At 28.3% G+C, this 19,561-nt stretch overlaps 2 protein-coding genes across 2 annotated transcripts; both read left to right on the top strand.

Annotated features, from left to right (window-relative positions):
* The first annotated feature begins 390 nt into the window (after positions 1 to 390).
* On the top strand, positions 391 to 1,239 carry LOC145828767 (epithelial serine protease-like). The gene has a single exon (XM_082936518.1). It carries the CDS (start codon positions 391 to 393, stop codon positions 1,237 to 1,239), a length of 849 nt encoding a protein of 282 aa, XP_082792644.1.
* Positions 1,240 to 15,172: 13,933 nt separating this feature from the next.
* LOC145828766 (structure-specific endonuclease subunit slx1-like) lies at positions 15,173 to 18,299 on the top strand. Its single transcript, XM_082936517.1, has 4 exons — positions 15,173 to 15,419; positions 16,876 to 17,069; positions 17,248 to 17,364; positions 17,955 to 18,299. Exons 1-4 carry the CDS (start codon positions 15,173 to 15,175, stop codon positions 18,297 to 18,299), a joined length of 903 nt encoding a protein of 300 aa, XP_082792643.1.
* Positions 18,300 to 19,561: the final 1,262 nt, after the last annotated feature.

Here is a 19,561-nt window from a genome sequence, read left to right as displayed (position 1 = left end):
TTATAAATACAGCAAAGTCGTTAAACTTTTAAATAAAAATTAGTAAAATCATTAATTATAAATTCTTATAATTTCTATAATTAAAATAGATTAAAAAAATTCAAACACTAAATTTGTCTTAAAAAAAGCAGGTTTTATATCTAAATTAGCTTCAATTAAGAACAATGTTTGAATTATCAAATTTTAAAAAGAAGATTTCCGACCCCTGACTTAATTGTAGTAATGTGTTAGTAAAATATTCAAACTAAACTCAGTTTTAACTTTAAAAAAACTAATTTTCACGCTAATTACTAAAACTTTATGTTCAAGAAACGTCATAATGCATGTTAGCAGTTTTTAATACTAAATCAAAAAATGATCATAAATTTATTTGTTTGTCAAGTTTAAGAAATGAAGCTTCTCGTTTTGTTCCTTTTCAACTCGCTTTTCCTTGCGGGCGGGCAACGGCTGCACGGAACAGTGGCCACCGCGGAACCAAACCAGAACTTTCCATTCGCGGTGAGAATATCAGAGAAGGGTTGCGCGGGTGCTGGTTGCGCGTGCGCGGGAGCTTTGATAGGCGGCAGCTGGGTCCTGGCCCCCGCGAGGTGCGTCAGGAAAAACGGAGAAGATTTGGAAGTGACCGTGGTGGCGGGAGACGTCTACATGGTGAAAGTGGGAAAAGTACCGAGAACGGAAGTAACCCCGCGTCTGACGATAAGCCATCCGGGTTACGATGAAGACGAAGTCAACAGAGACATTGCTCTGCTGTTTTTCAGAAAACCTTTTCCAACCGGTTCCCACGTGAAGTCAATAGATCTCCCGCCGGACGAAGGTCTCAAGGGCGGAGACGAGTGCGCAGTGGTGGGTTTCGGAAACGGAGGCGACGGAGACGAGGTTGCTTTGATGCACAGCAAACTGAAAGTTGCAAGCCAAACTGGAAAAGTCGTCGAGTTCAAGGCAACAAGGGACGAGCAGACTTTTCCGCTTCCCGAAAAATTCAGCGGCCTGCTGGTTTGCAGGGACAGCAACGGGATGAGGACTCTGTTCGGGTTTTTGGACGGAGCCGAGGCCGGAGGCGTTCGCAAGAGGTACGTAAGAGTGAAGCCGTTCAAAAAGTGGATAAGCGAAGCGCAAGAGGAAACGGAACTGGAGTTTCATCCGGACACGACAGTACCGTTTGCTTTGTATTCGATGTCTCTGTCTGCGTTTGTTGTGGTGGCAACCCGCTACATTGCAGTTCGCCGCAACCTGCGTTGAACATTCCGAGATCAATTTCTGTTATCTGTAGAGCTTAAATTGATATTACACTTTTTGAGCTATTTTATAATGAAGTTAAGTACTTAATGATTGACTCAAATAACTAGTTCTTTCTGCGAAACAGTGTGAAGTAAAATTATAAGTAAATGAATATTTTATTAAAATTTTAATTTTTTTCTAATAAAATGGAGCATAGTACAAATAAATTGGCTTGTTGTAACTTAGTTTAAACCAGAGTTTCCAAAGTCGTAATATAGCCCCTTTTTTCGGGTGATTTTAGTATGTTTTTTTATAGTGAGTAATAATTAGTAAAAAGGTGTGAAACGAATGAAGCTAATTTTGAAATTTTTGGCAATTATAGAGCTTTTAGTAAAACTAATTGACACTGATATAATTGACATGAAATTTGAAACTTACACTGAATATTCAGAGGTTTGTAATGAAGGGTATATAAAAGATCTGAAGGACAATTGACAAAAAGTTTTAAATTTTTAAAACACTTGAAATAGATAAATGAGGTTTGCCTCTGCTGATTCCTGAATGGGGGTAATCATTTATCTAGTTTTCTGCGAGGAAACAATTATAAAAACTAGTTTAGGAAGCACTGGTTTAAAGAATAAACATGTATATGTATGTTTTATTAGATAAGTAAACAAATAAAACGGCACCAAGTACATTAAAAGTATTTAGTTTAAGCTAAATTTTTATCCATTTATAAATTTAGTATAAATATAAATAGATTAGACTGAAAACTACTAAAAACAATTGTTCAACAACGAAAGAAGGAGATAGATCTTTAGTGATATTACATGTATTTTCAAAATAAATGGTAAAAAATAAGTAGTAGCTTAGTTTCTAATGTAATGACAAAAATTCACTGTTAAAAAATCGATTCAACCCCCACCTTTATGGCCTTGATAGGTAAAAACTTCAAATCTTAAAATAGTTATTTTTCTAAGGCATAAGTAGTAGCATGGACCCTTTATAATTTTGAAATTTTATTATTAACTCAAGAAAAATTTTATGGCAAGTTTTCTCAATAGTTTTTATACTCTCCTAGCTACTTGTGTCTCAAGCTTTATGTGAAACCTACTCGGTAACAGGTTTGGCAGTCTCGACAGCATCCATATTCACAATAGTTTCAGGCCAGTATTCTTTTTTTTCTTCTGATCTTTAGTATAATACTTAATGTTAGTTGGTCTATCGGTCTGCGACCGATTGCAAGGTGGTTTAAGAGTGAATACCCTTTTCTTTTATCTATATGCTTAATCATTAAGTAAAAATACAGACACAAACAAAACTCGCTTAGCAAGTGTAAAAGGTTTTTTGCACTTCAAGACTCTAGCTGTGCTGTAACGGATGGTTGCTCGTACATTTTGCTGGTTTAGAACGCGAGGACTTATGCTTCCTCGTTGATACCGGATGCATAGCGCGAGGGATAAAAAGTTACAATATGAAGATATAGAAATGAATTAAAAATATTATTTGATGTTACCAAATGCGTGGGCTTATGAATATGGCACACTAAAAACTCAAATCGAATTGTACGCCCCGTCGAAGTTGCTAAAGTAGATATATAAAAGTATAAAAAAATATATACAATAAGACATAAAGACTACGAAGCTATAAAGAAAAGTACAAAGTGAAAAGTAAGCGTTTTAGACAAAACAAACAAATACTTGAACAATTTTTTTTACCCGAGATTCAGCTAGCTTTTCAGATGGCGGCCTTACGCTCAAATGCCAACTGCCGTTGCTTTCTTCCTGGCACGAAGTCGGTTAGACTTTTAAAACCATTTAATAAAACAAGTTTAGCTTGTTGGTTTGTTTACAAAACATTACTAGTTTTTCACTGTAAAAAATAGTTATAATACCTTTACTACCAGGAAGTACTAATCTCTCTGAGCTCCAAATTTCAAAACAATGCTTTCTGCGCGCCTTAACGAATATTTCAAATACCAAGTATACATAGTTGAAAAAAACAAATTTAGCACATAAATTGAAAGCTTAAAGAATAAAGCTGATACATTTATATTAGGGTTTCTTAAACTTTTTTTCATAAGACCCCACTAAAGAAATAAATAAATTATGGCCCTTTCGACAAGATTTCACAAAAAAATACCATTAAGTACGCATGAGACCTTTATTTTCTTCGATGATCAACCTTAAAATATCTAGCGAAAGTTTCAAATGACGACCTTGTGACTCCCCCTTTTACAACTTCTGGCACCCTCATTTTTTTAAGTTTCGCCATAATATCTAGTAAAAGTTTCAAAACTTGTACTGAACAATATATTAAAAGTAATCCAAGTGGTGTGCAACTGGACAACCGAAAGGTTTTTTCGTGCTTCAAGTCCTAAGACTAAATAACTTGAGCGCTTTTTGTCGTTTAATAGCATCGAGGTAAATTACATTTTAGATGTTTTTACTTGTTTTTTAGGTTGCTTAAAACAAAGTTTGCTTAATACAATAATATTTTTTGATATTGGTTATTAAAAATAAAAATTGCTCAAAATATAAAAACTTTTGGTTTTCAAGTCGCAAACCACTTGGATACCTTTTAACGTCTTGTCCAGGACAATTCGAATATAAGTTATGCTGTCACTGATAAAATAGTTCTAGTAAGTTCATTCTAGTTGTTTCTGTCTCTTTAGAAAATAATTTCCTATAAAAGTGTGTTAATTTAAAAAAAATATTTACAGGTTTGTTTTCCTAAGTATTTTATTTCTTTATAAAAACATTAAAGCATTTAAAGTAAAGTTTTTTTTTTTTCGGAATATAAAAAACGAAAATTTTTGATTACTACAGTTTAATTTTTTATATGTTTAACAAAATAATGAACAAAATTAACTTGATTCTGTTGTGAAAAAAAAAACTTGAAAATATTTAGTCTAAATCAGGGGTTCTCAACCAGGGGTGCTCGCACCCCTTGGGGTGCGAGATGGCTTTTAATTTTTGTATGATAAAGAAGAATTTTCTATCTCTGATAAAGTTTATAAAATTAACAAGTACAATTTGTTATAAGAAGAAGTTGGCGCTAAATTTCTGAATAAATAAATTTTATTAATACGTCATACAGCAAGAGCGCTTTTCTAGAAGTAAATTCATTTTACTATTTTTATTAATAGCTGTTATTTTATAATTAAAGTTTCAGTAAAGCTTTCTTAGAGTTTTACACCTTTAACTTTAATCATTTATTCTTTAAATATTTTATTTTCTTAATTGGCCATTAATTGTTTAAAACAGTTTATAAGCTAGCATCTATTTTAATTGAAATATTTAGATAAAAATTAGTATCTTCAGCAGGTTTTTTATTAGCTGTTAAGTCTATTACATTTATAATGTAATCTTTTTTTAAGCTTAGTTGTGCAGAAAGTGGTGCTTAAAGATTTAACATCAGTAATTTGTAAAATTCTCAGCAATTACTGTGTGTTATACCATTTAATAAAACTTGTTTTTAGCTTTAGTGAAACCAATTTTTATAAATCAGCAAAAGTTTTCAATACATCAACTTTATTTTTATTCATTCCTTTTTTGAACTTAAACCGTTTACCTTTTTCAATCTACTTTTTTCTATTTATGTTGTAAGCATACAAACTTTTTTTGTATTCCCTTTAATACATATCTTTTGACAACTTAAGACTAAACATCTTTTAATTTTAAAAAATCTTAACTTCAACCTTTATTAATTTGAAACCTCCTAGTTGCTAATAGTTTTGAAAATAAAAGATAACATAAGCTTAACTTAGAATAGCTGATTTTTATTTTTTGAGTACATATATTCATAACAAAATGTATAAAAAGTTTAGTTTTAAGTTTAAACCTAATATTTATTACTTTTCTAGTGCTTTTTCCTCACTTCTAATACTTTTTCAAATCTTAAAAAACTAAATGACGAAGTCATAGGCTGAAGCATTGTTTTTGTATAAACTTTATGAAAAAAAATTCTTAGTAATTAACTTTTTTATTTTTCTTAGAATACAGTTTATTTAATTAGTACTCAATCATGTCAAAGATAAGGAAGTGGAATGATAGTTAATTAATAAATAATTATAGCATATAGTGTTAGGGGTGCGAGATCAAATTAACAGACTTTAGGGGTGCGGGGCATCAAAAAGGTTGGGTTGGGAACCATTGGTCTAAATGATCTAACTACTTCTAGTACTGAAACTACTTTGAAATACTAGACTGTAATGTATACATAATGCAATGAAAAACATAAGGTTATAGTTTTTTAAAGTTATAAATTGTTTAAACTTACCAACAAATAGTAAATTGAAATCAAGAAGTTAAATAATGTACCACACGTAAAACAAAGAAAACATTAAGTTCTGAAAAATAAGTTGCTTGTGATAAGTTTATATTAGTTTTATGTAAATTTAACACTATTAAGTAATAAAACGCAAACTGTTGAAGTTTTATTTAATAACTTTAGCTTTTAGCAATTAGTGACGCTAAAAATATCATTAATCCTAATTTAAAATCAACATATGTAGTTTTCAGACTAGTTTTAAAATATGCATACATTAAGTTGAAATTGAACCGCAATGTTTAATTCTAACTGCAAGTTAAGTTGAACCGTGCTAAAAACTAAATTTTAAGTTTTAAAAGTTACAATTTTCTTTTTTGCATTTTATAAAAAAATACGAGCTTTTAAACAGTAGTAAAGTCTTAGTACAGTTTTATAAATTTTGCAAGCGTAAATATTTTTTGAAAGTGATAATTAATTAACTTGGACAAGACATTTAAAATTAGAAATTTAAGTTGAAGTTCAATAAATATCTTTACAATAGTTATTAGCTAAGCTACATAATGACTACTTTCATATTAATATCTTTAATTAGATTTACACTTTAATAAATTGTGTTGATATCTGTAATACTACTGAAACTGACGCCTCTGATTGTGTCCCAATTAAGTTTTTATTTTTAAACAATTAATTATTATCATTTATTATTATTGAAAAAAAAACTTTGAATGTTTAGTTATGTACTAGGTTAAATTCTTATTTTAGTAAATGATCTCTTGCAACATATCTTAAGATTTAAAAAACATATAGTTTAAAGCTTTTTATATTTTGAATTTCGAGAAGCCAGAACTTTTCTAGAGTTTGTTTATATAAACGGAAATTCGCACCTTTAAATCATTTACCTTCACCCCTTACAAAACGACATTCCACAAGTCCCACGGGATCTCTGTTGCCTTTGGTGAGAGGACATTGTGAACTAAAAACATTATGAAACGTTGCACAAGTTTTGTATTAGTAGCATAAAAACTTAGTTACTATAATTAAAAGTTATATTTTACAGCACAGTGTAAGCAATGGTTCAACAAGCTCAGGACATTGGACTGTGGGTTATACGCTTACGCGGGAGATTGGCGATGCATTAAAAAATATTAAATAAAACTAAGAAAACGTAAAACCATTAAGTTGCTCTCGGTTCAATGATTAATTGACATAAAACTTAGGTTATTTCCCAAAAACGCTCTAACTTTGAAATATATTTAATTTGGTAGCATTGTATAATAAATCAAATCCAATCATATTGTTTGTATATGGTTGGATTAATTATAAATAAGATAATGGTAAAAAAAACTATAGATACATTAGTAATATATTTTGTTTGAATTTTAGGTTTTTTTCGGGCAAGTTTTCGTAAGCTAATTTTTAAAAACATAGGTTACTATAGATCAATACCTTAAAATACCTTTCTACCTTAAAAAAAAATATTTTGACTTATTAATATTGTGGAAACTTAGTTGTCAATAAATAAGTATTTCTTAAATTAATGAAATACTTACTAGATCAATTTTAAAACATTGAAAAAAACAAATAAAATTATAGTTATACTTTGGTAGAAATGAAAACAAAAAGTTTAAGCCATTTTATTGAATGTTTTAACTTTTAATTCAAAAACACTTCCAGGAAACTATTGACCAATTTAAATTTTTTCAAATATTAACAAAATTATAAAAAAAGCCATATATAGTCGTTTATACAAGTTTTTTACAAAGTTCAATATCTTAAACTCTTCTCATTTTGGATTTAGGGAGGGACACTCTACTACCTTAGCTCTTTCAGAGTTTGTGGAAAGTACATTGTCCTCCTTTGATAAGGAAATGCAGTTTGTGCTGTTTTATTAAATCTTAGCAAGGCCTTTGACTGTGTGGATAGAAAGATTTTGTTAGACAAATTAGAATATATTGGAATAAATGGAAAAATGCATAGTTTAATAAAATCATATTAACTGAAAGAAAGCAATTTGTTAATTTTGGAGGGCATGAATCAGATTGGGAGGGTTTAGAAGTAGGAGGGCCACAGGGTTCTGTATTGGGACCATTATTGTTTTTGGTATATATAAATGATCTTCAAAACAACACCAGTCTAAATGTACTAAATTTTGCAGATGATACATTATTACATACCACATTTAAAAAAAAAAATTACAAAACAGACACTGCATACCTTAATTCAGAACTAGATAATATATCAAAATAATTAAAGGATAATAGGCTTAAACTAAATACTGATAAAACAAGGTACATGCTCTTTCACTCTGGTAAAACAAAAGTATGGAAAAACACAAGTTTACTTATAAAAATAGGTAGTAATACATCCATACTAAAGGTAGAAAATTATAAGTATCTCTGTTTTACAATTACAGAACCTCAAATGGCCTGACCATATTGAAGCAGTAAAAACTAAGCTATTGAAGACAATAGGTATTTTATTCCTTATACAGTGCTTCCTCGCTAATCCGGTCCTTGCTAATCCGGTTCCTCGCTAATCCGGCCGGTTTTAGTCGAGAAGTCGACTTATTTACTTTAGCGTTTTTGGCGTTTAATTTCATTTTACTTCGAAAAAGTATTCAATTTACGTTTTATAAGTATGCAAACAATATATTGTTACGTCATAATAAAGTATCATTTGTTAAATCTTAAGTTTTTTTCATACTTTTCCCGCTCAGTTGTAACAAACTTGTTTATTATTCATTTGCAATTTTTCTGTCTTTGCTAAGCAAATTACACTTTAATATACTACAATCAACATATCTGGATAAAAAATGGATAAGACATCAAAAAAACGAAAACGCGTTCAACTAACAATTGAAAACAAGTTAAAAGTTTGCCAAAAGTTTGTTAAAAGAATCGACATGACAAAAGTTGTCGACACCGTTTCATCTGCTTCGGGTATGGTAAAGCCTTTTTCCATTAGAAACTCATGGAAGAAATTAATGCCATTACAGCAAAGCTCTTCCATGCAAAGCATAGACCCTTCAGAAAAAACTCAAGACAACGAGTTTGTACAGCAATTTGTGAGATTAAATTTCACATTTACAGAAGATGATATTCAAAGATGGACGAGTTGCGATGGTCCTGGATATGAGCATATGGACGAGCAAGGAATTGTTGAACTGGTTACTGGGGATAACGAAAAGGAGGCTGTTGAAGTTGTTGAAGATGAAATTGGTGTTTCCTAGCCTTCTAAGTGTTTATTTTCTCATGCTGAAGCCATGCAGAAAATGGACGATTACTTAGCTTACTATCGTTGCAAGCCAGAAGCCACACCTGAAGATGTGTCAAAACTCATCCAATTTCGTGAGTTTTCTGCTAATAAAACGAGGAAGCACTGTAAAACAATCTTCCATTCTTTCTTTAAAAAAAAAAAAATCTTATTTTATTAAAGTGTTAACAGTGTAGTTTTTTTTTCCATAAATTTTGAACTTATAAAATTTTGTTTCGTTTAGTTTTGTCTGTTTTAATTCTTTTTTCTTTGAATAAAATAGATTAAATTAACAGAAATTTTATAGTACGTTTTGTTATATACATTCATAATATAACTAAGGTAGATAATTTGTAAAAAAAGCGATATTTTGTTCTTATCCGGCCGAAGGCAAATCCGGCCGTATTTTCAAAAAAATCTTGCCCAACTTGGCCGGATTAGCGAGGAAGCACTGTACTACTCAAAATTCCTTATACTACATCTTTAATTCTCTTCTGATAAGTCATGTAAGATATGGTTTGTTGTGTTGGGGTAGGGCAAGTAAAACTAATATTACTGAGATTGATAAACTCATTAATAGAGCATTTTGGTGCATTCATTACAAAGGTTGGAATGAAAGTGTTAGCAGTATAAAAATAGAAAAGAAAATATTAGATGTTAAAACTATGTTTAAGTATGAGATAGGAGTTATTATGCACAAATTTAAAAGAGATACTTTGCCAGTTAATTTCAAGCTTTACTTTACAAACGTTAATAAAATGTATAATCATCTAACAAGATTTTCTGAAACAAACTTTTTTTTTTCCCAGAGTAAATAGTCTCTTTGGTCTTAAAACATTATCTTACCTTGGTTGTAAAACTTGGGAAGAATTGCCTAGAAACTTAATGGATCAGAGCTTTCTTGGAGCATTCCAATATGGAATGAGAGAAAACTTACTTAAAAGACAATCAGAAAAGTATCAAGCTTAATCTTTACCATTAGTTAAACTTATATCTTTGTATTGGTGTTTGTACTTTTTTTGGGCTGATTGCTGTTGGTCTCATAAACTGGGTGTAGGTAGAGCTGGATTGGTATAGGTTGGTTTTATTATTTTATTTACTGTATATACTTTTTTAATTTGCTTCTTGTACATAAAATTTAATAGTTTTCTTTTGTCCTCATTGACAGTGTAATTAAACAAGTAGATGTATTATTTTTCCTTTTTAATTCTATTTTGTAGATTTTTGTTTACTATATATTTATTTTTTATTTGTTTGAGAAGATAGAGATTCTAAATTTAGTTGTAAAAACTTGATATTTTTTAGACATTATGGTTATTTAATTTTATTTGTTAAAAATAAGTTTTAGGTTTACAAACAGTTTATTTAATTCAATTAAAATACTTTTATTATTAACTTTATTTTTTTTCAGTATATTTGTTAAGTTTTATTATTTTGTTTTTTAAATTTATCTGTTTATTGCTAGGAGTGATTTTATTTGAAGTAGTTTAAACAAATTCTATTAATTATTAGTGCTAGATTTTATTGATTAAAACTGAATTGTTTACAAATCTATAAAACAGTTAAACATTTTTTTTGCTCTGTTTGTATTTACCTACAAACACATATACTAGAAATTTAAAGACACTATTTTAAAATACATGGTGCTCTTACAGTTTTATGATAATACTAAATATTTTATGTATACTGACATTACTAACTCTCCCCATTTATTCAATTTTGAAATATTTGTTGCATTTTTTGTGGTTGCTCTTGTAGAAAGGGCAACAAGAAAAATGTGAATGTACGTGATCATAAAAATAGAAATCTAGGGTAGGAGACGGTGTGGAGCCCATGGTATCTATGGTCAATATTGGCAGTAATGGGTTAAAAATGGGTGCTTACCATTTTTAAACTTAAAAAAGGATGTATAAATAGTAAATTTTTAAGTTTTTGTTTTTATTTTTTCACGATTGTTTTAAAGTTAGCTAAAAGAATTAGTTACAAGTAAATGGTGTGCAGCTTGATGACCAAAAGGTCTTTCTCCACACAAATCCATTGACCTTAGTTGTGAGCGTTCACATTTTTCTTTCTTTCTTTTTACATGACACTTAACAGAGTTGCCAAAAAATCTAAAATTCAATAATTTGGGAAAAATAATATGGAAAAACCTGGAAATTTTTGTAAATTCTCTAGAATTCTGAACAAAAGTTATACAAAAACCGGAAAAAACCTGGAATTTGATCAATTTTTACATGTGAAATAATAAATTTTTAATTAGTTACTTAAAATCTAATATATACAATACTTTTTTTTTAGTCAAAATATTTTTTTTTATATATGATAAAATATTTTTAAAGCAATGTGACAGTATCTTTTCAATATTTTTATACTATTCAAGACAGTTAAAAGTGTAAAATTTACTTTATACTAAAAATGAACAAAAAAAGTTGTACTTTTTAAAACCTAGAAGAAATTCAGAAAAACTGGAAATAATTTTTACAAATACTTTTGCTAGATCTAAAATGATACTATTTTGAACTTATTGAATATTTAGAAACCACAAAAGTTATTACTTTTGATTGAATTTTATCTACTATGTAATTCAACATAAGCATTTAACATTAAGCTTTATATTTCATTCTTTTCCAAATTTTAAAAAAGCTGTACTCAATTAATAATTCAATGAAATGTGTTTTAAGGTTAATAACAATAGTTTAAGGTTTACTTATGTGAAATCAAATTAAGTCATATCTGGGGTCAAAACAAAATTGAGTTATTTATTGTTTCAGACAGTTTTAAAATTACATTCAACTAAAAATTACTACTAGAGCTAAATAAAAAGCTGTCCAATAAAACAATAAGCTTTCAACATTTTAAATAATTAAAACAATTTATTAAAATAGAACAAATTAATGAACACCGTTTTTACTATTATAATGAAATATAGTACCATTGGTACAACTTAATTTAAACTAAATAAATAACCCTTTGCATATTAAAAAAGTTTTATAAGGAATAAATTTAGATAGTTTTAAGATTCTAAGTTCTGAAAAAATACTAATTGAATGCTCTTAAGTTAAAGATTAAGTTAAGTTTTGATTTATATACATTAAAAATATGCTTTATTGTGAATGTAATCATACAAAAGTTCCCGTAGTAAAATAAAACTCCTAGCACATTAAATAAGACTTTGAGAAATAAATAACAACATTCTGAGAATTAAGTAGAATAATAAATTTCATATTAAATGTATATCAAATTTGAAATTAAGGTTACAACATATATAAAAACTGTTAAAAATTAGACTTTGAAAATTTACATTGTTTATTTTCTTTAAAGTTCTCACCAATATTAAGGGCATAGAAAGGGGGTTTATCACTTATTCACAATTTGATCTTATTTTGTCAAGTCTTAAATATGCTACAAGTTTCTTTTTACAGATTTTTAAAACTCAAAATAACTTTTGAGATAAATCGGATCAAAATTGGAGACCTTATTAGGTTCTTTATGGGAGGCACAAACTAAAAAGGCAAAAAAAAAACCTATTTCACTAAAAATATACTTCCTACTTTTTTTGAAATAATTACCTCAAACTTTTAGGAAATGTTATTTTTAGTATTGAAAAAATTTGTCATAACAAAATTAAAAAAAAAAACAAATAAAAGCATTTTTACCAATCTTAGAATTCTTTTTCAAAATATAAGGCTTGGATTATAATTTTTTTAAGCTAGCTTTTAAGCTAGACATTTTAAAGCCTTATTTCAAAAAAAAAGTTGAACACCTATAAAAAAATAAAAGTAATGTATTAAGTCTCTTAAAGGACCAATGTTAAAAAAAAATTAACTAAAAATAAAAATGTAAATTATTTTAAATAAATTGAAAAATAATTTATTATAAAATCAACTGCTTCAAAATAAGTCTCTGAAATTAGTTATAGGGTCATAAGGGGGTAGGAATTTATTTTTATATAATTAACATTGGATTTTAAATGAATACTTGAAGTATAACCTAAAAGCCAGTGTTTTTATAATGTAAATACTTTGTTAAACTTATGAGATATAGTAGTTTTTGTAGAAAGCTTCTGATTCAAACGTATGGACCACAGATTTTTTGTTGTCAACTTTCTCAGAAATTTTAAAATTCACTAGAAATACATTTTTTCCTCAATTATTTTTTCAAATTTATAAGGAATTTCTATATAAAAAAGGGCGTAACTAAACATTAGTAATGCACTGTAAAACTTAGTAGATAATTTCTTATAAAATGAAGTGAAAGATAATATTATTGTTCAAATAGTCTTTTGTTGCATTTTTGGTTTACACCTTCTAAGGAACCTATTGAATTCATTAACTTTTATTGCTTATACCTAATGTTACTTTGAGCTTAAAGGCATTTAAAAATGTTTGATAGCTAACATAAAACTCTACAAAACAACATCTACTTGTAAAAAACAAAATGGAACCTCTATGCCCTTTATAAGAAAATTGAAAGAATTTTTTTTTATAGTGGACGAATGTGTTTTAAAACATTTTGATTTTTTTAAATTATAGTTGTTTTTACAATATTGCAGGTAGTTAATGCTACTGACTAATAGAAGAGCCAATTTAAAGTATGAAACAAAATACAATATCATTTAAAATACATCGTCTTATAGCTTCTTTTGTTTAAAGACAAGACATCACTTCTTTTTGAATTTTGATCAGTGTGAATACAGTTTATTAAATTAAAACTTTGATTCCTTGCTTTGCCCTAAGCCTTTGTGGTAAACCTGGGTTTCTGTGTTGCTTCTGCTTGAGCTATGCCCAATGAGTTAAAGCAGTTTCTAGTAAATCTTTGTTTTCATGGACCTCTCCCTCATCATTAGAAAATTCTAAGTATGTAACCATTTAAATCACCACTTACTTTTATTGGAGACTCTTCTATTTTCATTGCAATTATTCAGTATAGACGTTGGTGGTTCTTGTCAGTTTCTTACTAGGATAGAACCAATCAGAAGCATCTTTTTGGTTACTTTTTTCAAGCTCTTGGGCATTTCCTATCGCCATAATGTTTGCTTAATTTTTTCTTTCTTTGCTTGAAGTTGGCCTTCCGTCAAATATGACTATGCTGTATGAAATGAGGCCATATTTCTAGAACTATTTCATAAAACTCTAGTTATTAATTTATGTGATTAAATTTATTTCCTAATTAAATAGGGATAGTTACACTTAATATGAAACTTTTCTTTCTTTGGTTGCAACTGACTTCTTTAGATTGGTCAATTAAATTTGTTATTGCATACTCATCTAATTTCTCTTATTAAGAGATGACTTGATGATGAAACAAATGAATTTTTATGGTTTAGTTTAAGATTCTTAAGATAACTTAAACCATTAAATTTAATTTGTTTCATCATCAAATTTTCTATCACATTGATGATTTCTTAAGACTTTGTTCAGCATTGGTTACAGACAGCTTTACAATGCTTCTTGTTTCTCCTGCTCCATACATTTTTTAAGCCAGTTTACCGCACATACTACAGGGTGTTGTACCACTTCGGTTTTCTATGTATTTCCTCAATGATTTCTATAAGGAAATTGAGACATTGATAGTAGATTGTGTTATTGCACCACATGCCATTAACTTTGCCTATTTAAAACCAGTTGTTTTAATTATTTTTTTTTATCAAAATTTTTAAATTCTAGTAATATTTTGCAAATATCCTTTTATACTATAAAATAACTAGTACACCTTTTACATAATATCTATGAAGTCTGCCACTTGTTTGCAGAAATCCTTTGGATAAGTAGAGGTGCGAGAGCACCTAATGAATTTATTTTAAAACAAATAAAGCTGTGATATCCAGTCTTACACTTAGGAAGTCCAAGCACTAGATAACAATCAAAGTCAGATTTACTGAAAGCTGCTTGATTGTGCATAAACGATCTTACTCACTAAAATATTTTGTGTTTGTTTGTCACTCTCACATAACATTGCAAAAACTTCATCACATCACTTTTACAATAAACGACACTTTTCTTGTTTTGAAATTCCTGTTTTACCTTTAAAAATTGTCAATTTTGGTTTAAACATATTTCTTCATTCCAATCCCTCTCTATATAAGGGCGGTTGATCTTTTGAGGTTTAGTTTTTGATAACTTGTATTAGTGTGGATATTGTAATGGTAGTTAGCAAAGAAGCAGCATAAGAAGCATATACATCTAGTGTTTCATTTGTAACACTCTTCAATTTGATTCTGATCATATAAGATTTATCATAAATAATTATATTTTTTGTGTATAGTTTGATGAAAAACTTAACTTCAAGAATGATAAAATCTTGAAAAGTATTTGTTCATAAATTATTTTGTGTTACTTTTTGGTAATGTATTTTATTAATTAAATATTAGTATACTTACTAGTCTTCATTGTTTATAAACATTTAATTTATCATGTTTTTTGCAGACATAATGGTAGTTGAAGTCGACAGTTTTTTTGGAGTGTACCTGCTGAACTCTGTCAATCCCAAGTACAAGGGCAAGACGTACATAGGATTCACGGTGGATCCCCAGAACAGGATACGCCAGCACAACGGTGAGAAGAAGGGAGGAGCGAAGAAGACTGAGAGGAAGAGACCGTGGAAGATGGTGCTGGTGGTTCACGGGTTCCCGTCTGAAATATCCGCGCTCAGGTTCGAGTGGGCTTGGCAGAATCCCGGTTCGTTGTTGTTTTGAATTTGTAGAACATTCTTTGTTTGAAAGGTTTTGGAATTCTACCCACTGATTTTTTATTTTGTAAATTATGCAGTATACTGTTTGCTGTTATTGATTTTTAAATTTTAACTTAAAACAAAATTTTTACAAAAACATGTACAGTTCTGTTTTACTATAAACTTTCACATGTTTTAGTTGATATTAATAGTTGATTAAAAATACTTAAGCTTGAGTAGTTTTTAAGCTTCAGTTTTTAAATTTAATTAGTAATTTTATTACAAATTTAACTTAAGAGTAGTTTTAGTTCTTATGTAAATAATATGTAAATATTTAAAGTTCAAAAAAAATTATTCAACAAAAAAAAACAAGTACTTGAATAAGTTCAAGAAATTTATTAACTATATTTTTTTTGTAGGAGTTAAAATAAAGATCAGTATACAAGGCTCCTTCTATAAACTAACTAATAATTTTCACAAAATCAACTTAATGTATAAAAAATTCATTAAGAAATTAAAAATTAAAAACAATAGTTAGTTCATTCTTGCTAGTTATGACAAATGAAACCAAATCCAAAATATTATATTATGCTATAGAAAAAATAATCTTTAAGAATTCTTATAATTTATTTTTGATGTGAATGTGTTAAATTTTGATTAAAATGTTTTTTTTCAATACAAAAATATAATAAATTAAGGCTATACTTAAATCATGTTTGAAAAAATCAGATGGTAGTTAAGAAGCTTAGTAATTTATTTTTTGTAATACATATAATTTGGTTTTTCTTTTAACAAATCTAGTTGTAACCTAAATATATTTTTGAAGTGAATTTAGAATTTAGATGATCATCTTATAATTTGATTAATACTTTATAGATAAATTATCATGACCAGATTTTCCCTCCCTAGTTAATACTTTTAAGTATTGTTTTTAGTTCCAAAAAGTTCGGAATTTTTATGATCGAAGTTTATTTACGAAACATATCCTATTTTAATATTTTTTCAAGCCACTTTTATTTGAACTCTTTAACTATTTCTCATGAATTTTCAGAGTCTAAGAATAATTCTAGCCAGTACAAGTTTAAACATTTCACACAACTTTGTTAGATGATTGTTTGTTTTACAGTATTTACACTGTTTGTTTTATGTTTGATATTTCTTCAATGATTACGTAGGTTCGAGTTTATTTGTTTCTTTATTGATTATTGATTTAAATTTTAATCTGAGTCTTAGAAAAAGTTTGAGATTTGTTTGATACATTCTGCAAGAGATTTTACTCAGATATATATTAGAATTTTAAAAGAAGTCTTTTAAATGAGTGAGGAGTTAGCTTAAAAAATTGAGGTATCTAAAAAAATGCTTTAAAAATGAAAAAAAAAAGATGAAAATTATTTTGTCAAATATTTTTTTTTAAGAAACCTTTTATAAAAAACAAGTCTTAATTATAATCAAGTTTTTCACCAGAAACTTCGACGCGGCTGAAGATGCGGAAGGAGCGGGGAGAAAAGGAGCACGACTTCAAGATCAGGGTGGTTTCCCGCATGGTGAACCACCCGACGTGGAACCGACTCCCCCTGACCATCAGGTGGCAGCACAGGGAGTACGAGAGGGAGTTCATCCCATCGCCACCGTTGCACATGCCCATAGCGTACGGGGAGGTAAAGTAAAAAATAAAACAAATTATTTTACATATTTATTTATTTTGTGTAGGTCAAGTGAAATAATATGAAAATAGTTTATTTACATACTTATATTATTTAGTTTTTTTGTGTAGGTGAAGTAAAAAACTATACAGATTAACTTATGTACATATTTGTATTATTTTATTTTGTGTAGGTGAAGTGCACGAAGAACAAGGTGGCGAGGGAGACGGTGATGGAGAGTAGTGTTGATGACAGCAGGATGGGCAGTTTTGGCGGGAAGAATGTAGATGAAGTTGATGAAAATGCTAAAGTGTGTATTTTTTATTTATTTAAATATGAGAATGCTAAAGTATGTTTGTTGTTAGATTATATATTTTTTGGTTTTTCTTTATTTGTTTTTGTACTTGTTGTTTATTACACCCCAGTTTTGCTGGGAAGAACAAAATGAAGAAAATTCTAAAGTATATATATTTTAGTTATACACATAAATTATTAAATAAGTAATTTTTTTTCGAAGTAGTTTCATCAAACTGTACTCATTTAAACGGTTTTAAATAAAAACGTTTAAGGATGTTGTTTTTAGAAGTTAATAGATTATTTTTTGAGTTATTTAATGATAACGCTATTTAAAGTGTATCTGAGGTTTTTAAATCTGAATTTGAATTATTTAAATAGGTCAATTTTGAACATTTAGTATGCTTGGTGTTAGATAAGAAAATGTATGCTTGTATTTATTTAAAATACTAAATAACTTTGTCTAGTTGTTTCTAAGAAGTTTTATAAATCTATAGAAAATTAAACCGTTTAGAATAAGTTATGCTTGTTTTTTATCAATAGAAGTACTGATGGCACAGTTTACATTTTACACTCTCAACTCTTCACCTCATTTTTTTTTTCAAGGAAAACACCGAAGAAAATTCCGACAACGAAGAGTACGTCCCGCTCATGAAGCGCCTCAGAAAGTCCCTCGACAAAAAATCCCCTGAGCCAAAACCTCAACAAAAAGCCCCAAATAAAAAGTGCAGCGTTTGCGGGGTTAAGCAGCAGAAGGCGAAGGGGCATCTGGTCGAGTGTCCGGTGGACCGGTGCGAGGCGGTCAGCCACATAATCTGTTTGGCCGACAGTTTCTTGGGATCAGAGAAGGGAAAGTACCTGATTCCCGTTCAGGGGGAATGTCCAGTTTGCGAAACTACAATGATGTGGGGTGACGTAATAAGGAAAAGCCAGGGTTTTAATGTGACGTGATAAAATTAGAAAATGCATAAATTTATTGTTAAGTTTCAAGTTTTAAATTAAGTTTGTAAGGACTTTGCTATGAAAGTAGATTATTTTACTACTTGTTGTCCCAAAGTTACACTTTTTTTTTTTGACACAGTTATTTGACAAAAAGTATTTTTTTATCGATGCAGTTGAATATAAAAGTTTGAAGTGTTTGCAAGTTTTAAATATTTGCAAAAGTTATATGTGTAAGAAATAAATGGTTTACGTTTTTGTTTAAGTTTTTATAATGAAGTATACTGTTTAGTTAAAACATAGCTCAATGCTGTTTTTTTTCGTGTGAGATAATTAATTGTTTACTTTAAAATTTTATTTTTTTTGTATTTGTTTTTAAATAGTGTTATATATAATAACTTCTATAGATTTCCTGTTTTATTATATTACAAGAACAAGCTAAATTTATATATTAGAATAATTTTATTAAGAAACTTCAATTTTTGTTATTTGACCTTAATTTAAAGTTAAAGACACATTGACTGTAAAAATATTACTTTTGTTTATTTTAAAATAAAAGACTACAAATTCATACTATTTTACATTGAATTTTAATATTTTTCTTATGTATAAATTTTACATCAATTGTTTCAATATTTGAGAATTTTATGTAATCAATTAGTTTTCGATAAAAATAGAATTTTATCTAAAAACTTTGTCAATAAACTTCATCAGTTATGAGAATTTTGCGGTTAGAAAAGGTTTGTTATTGAAGCAAAAAAATAAAATTTTTAAAAGAACATCTTACACTTAATATAAAGCATGATTTAAACTATCAAGTATCTGAAAAGTTTTAGTTTTCCTAAGTGTTCAAAACTTGTTTTTTTATTTACATAATTAAATAAGCAAAATTTTATTAAAAATATTATTTATTAAAATATCATGTACTAAAAATGTTAAATTTACATTATAAAAATATTAAAGCAATTTTATAGACACTTTATTTTGAGTAGAAGATAGAATTGCCGTACTAAAGTAAAACTAGTTTATTAAAAAATTCCTGTAATAATGACAAAAACGTAATATTAACTAATTTTAAGTTCACCAAATAAATTTAAGTTTCACAGTTTTCATTATTCGCTTTTTGTATTGCAAGAAGTTTTTACTAGTATTCAATTATTTAGTAAAATTCTCTTACATCAACATTAATCAAACGATACAATTATTAGTCTAAGGAATATTAAATTTCTAACCAAAAAATACATCTAGGTAACAGAAAAATGTTCAGAAACTTA

This window comes from Thalia democratica, chromosome 2 (genome assembly GCF_965202585.1).
Source record: "Thalia democratica chromosome 2, ktThaDemo2.hap1.1, whole genome shotgun sequence".
NCBI lineage: Eukaryota > Metazoa > Chordata > Thaliacea > Salpida > Salpidae > Thalia > Thalia democratica.
This window is presented reverse-complemented; position numbering and strand designations above follow the sequence as displayed.

Bases quoted from the DNA above. Each gene is read 5' to 3' on its own strand.
- LOC145828766 (XM_082936517.1), top strand. From the start codon at position 15,173: ATGGTAGTTGAAGTCGACAGTTTTTTTGGAGTGTACCTGCTGAACTCT. The intron at 15,420-16,875 runs GTTCGTTGTTGT...GTTTTTCACCAG, and splicing joins GTGGGCTTGGCAGAATCCCG to AAACTTCGACGCGGCTGAAG. The intron at 17,070-17,247 runs GTAAAGTAAAAA...TATTTTGTGTAG, and splicing joins TGCCCATAGCGTACGGGGAG to GTGAAGTGCACGAAGAACAA.
- LOC145828767 (XM_082936518.1), top strand. From the start codon at position 391: ATGAAGCTTCTCGTTTTGTTCCTTTTCAACTCGCTTTTCCTTGCGGGC.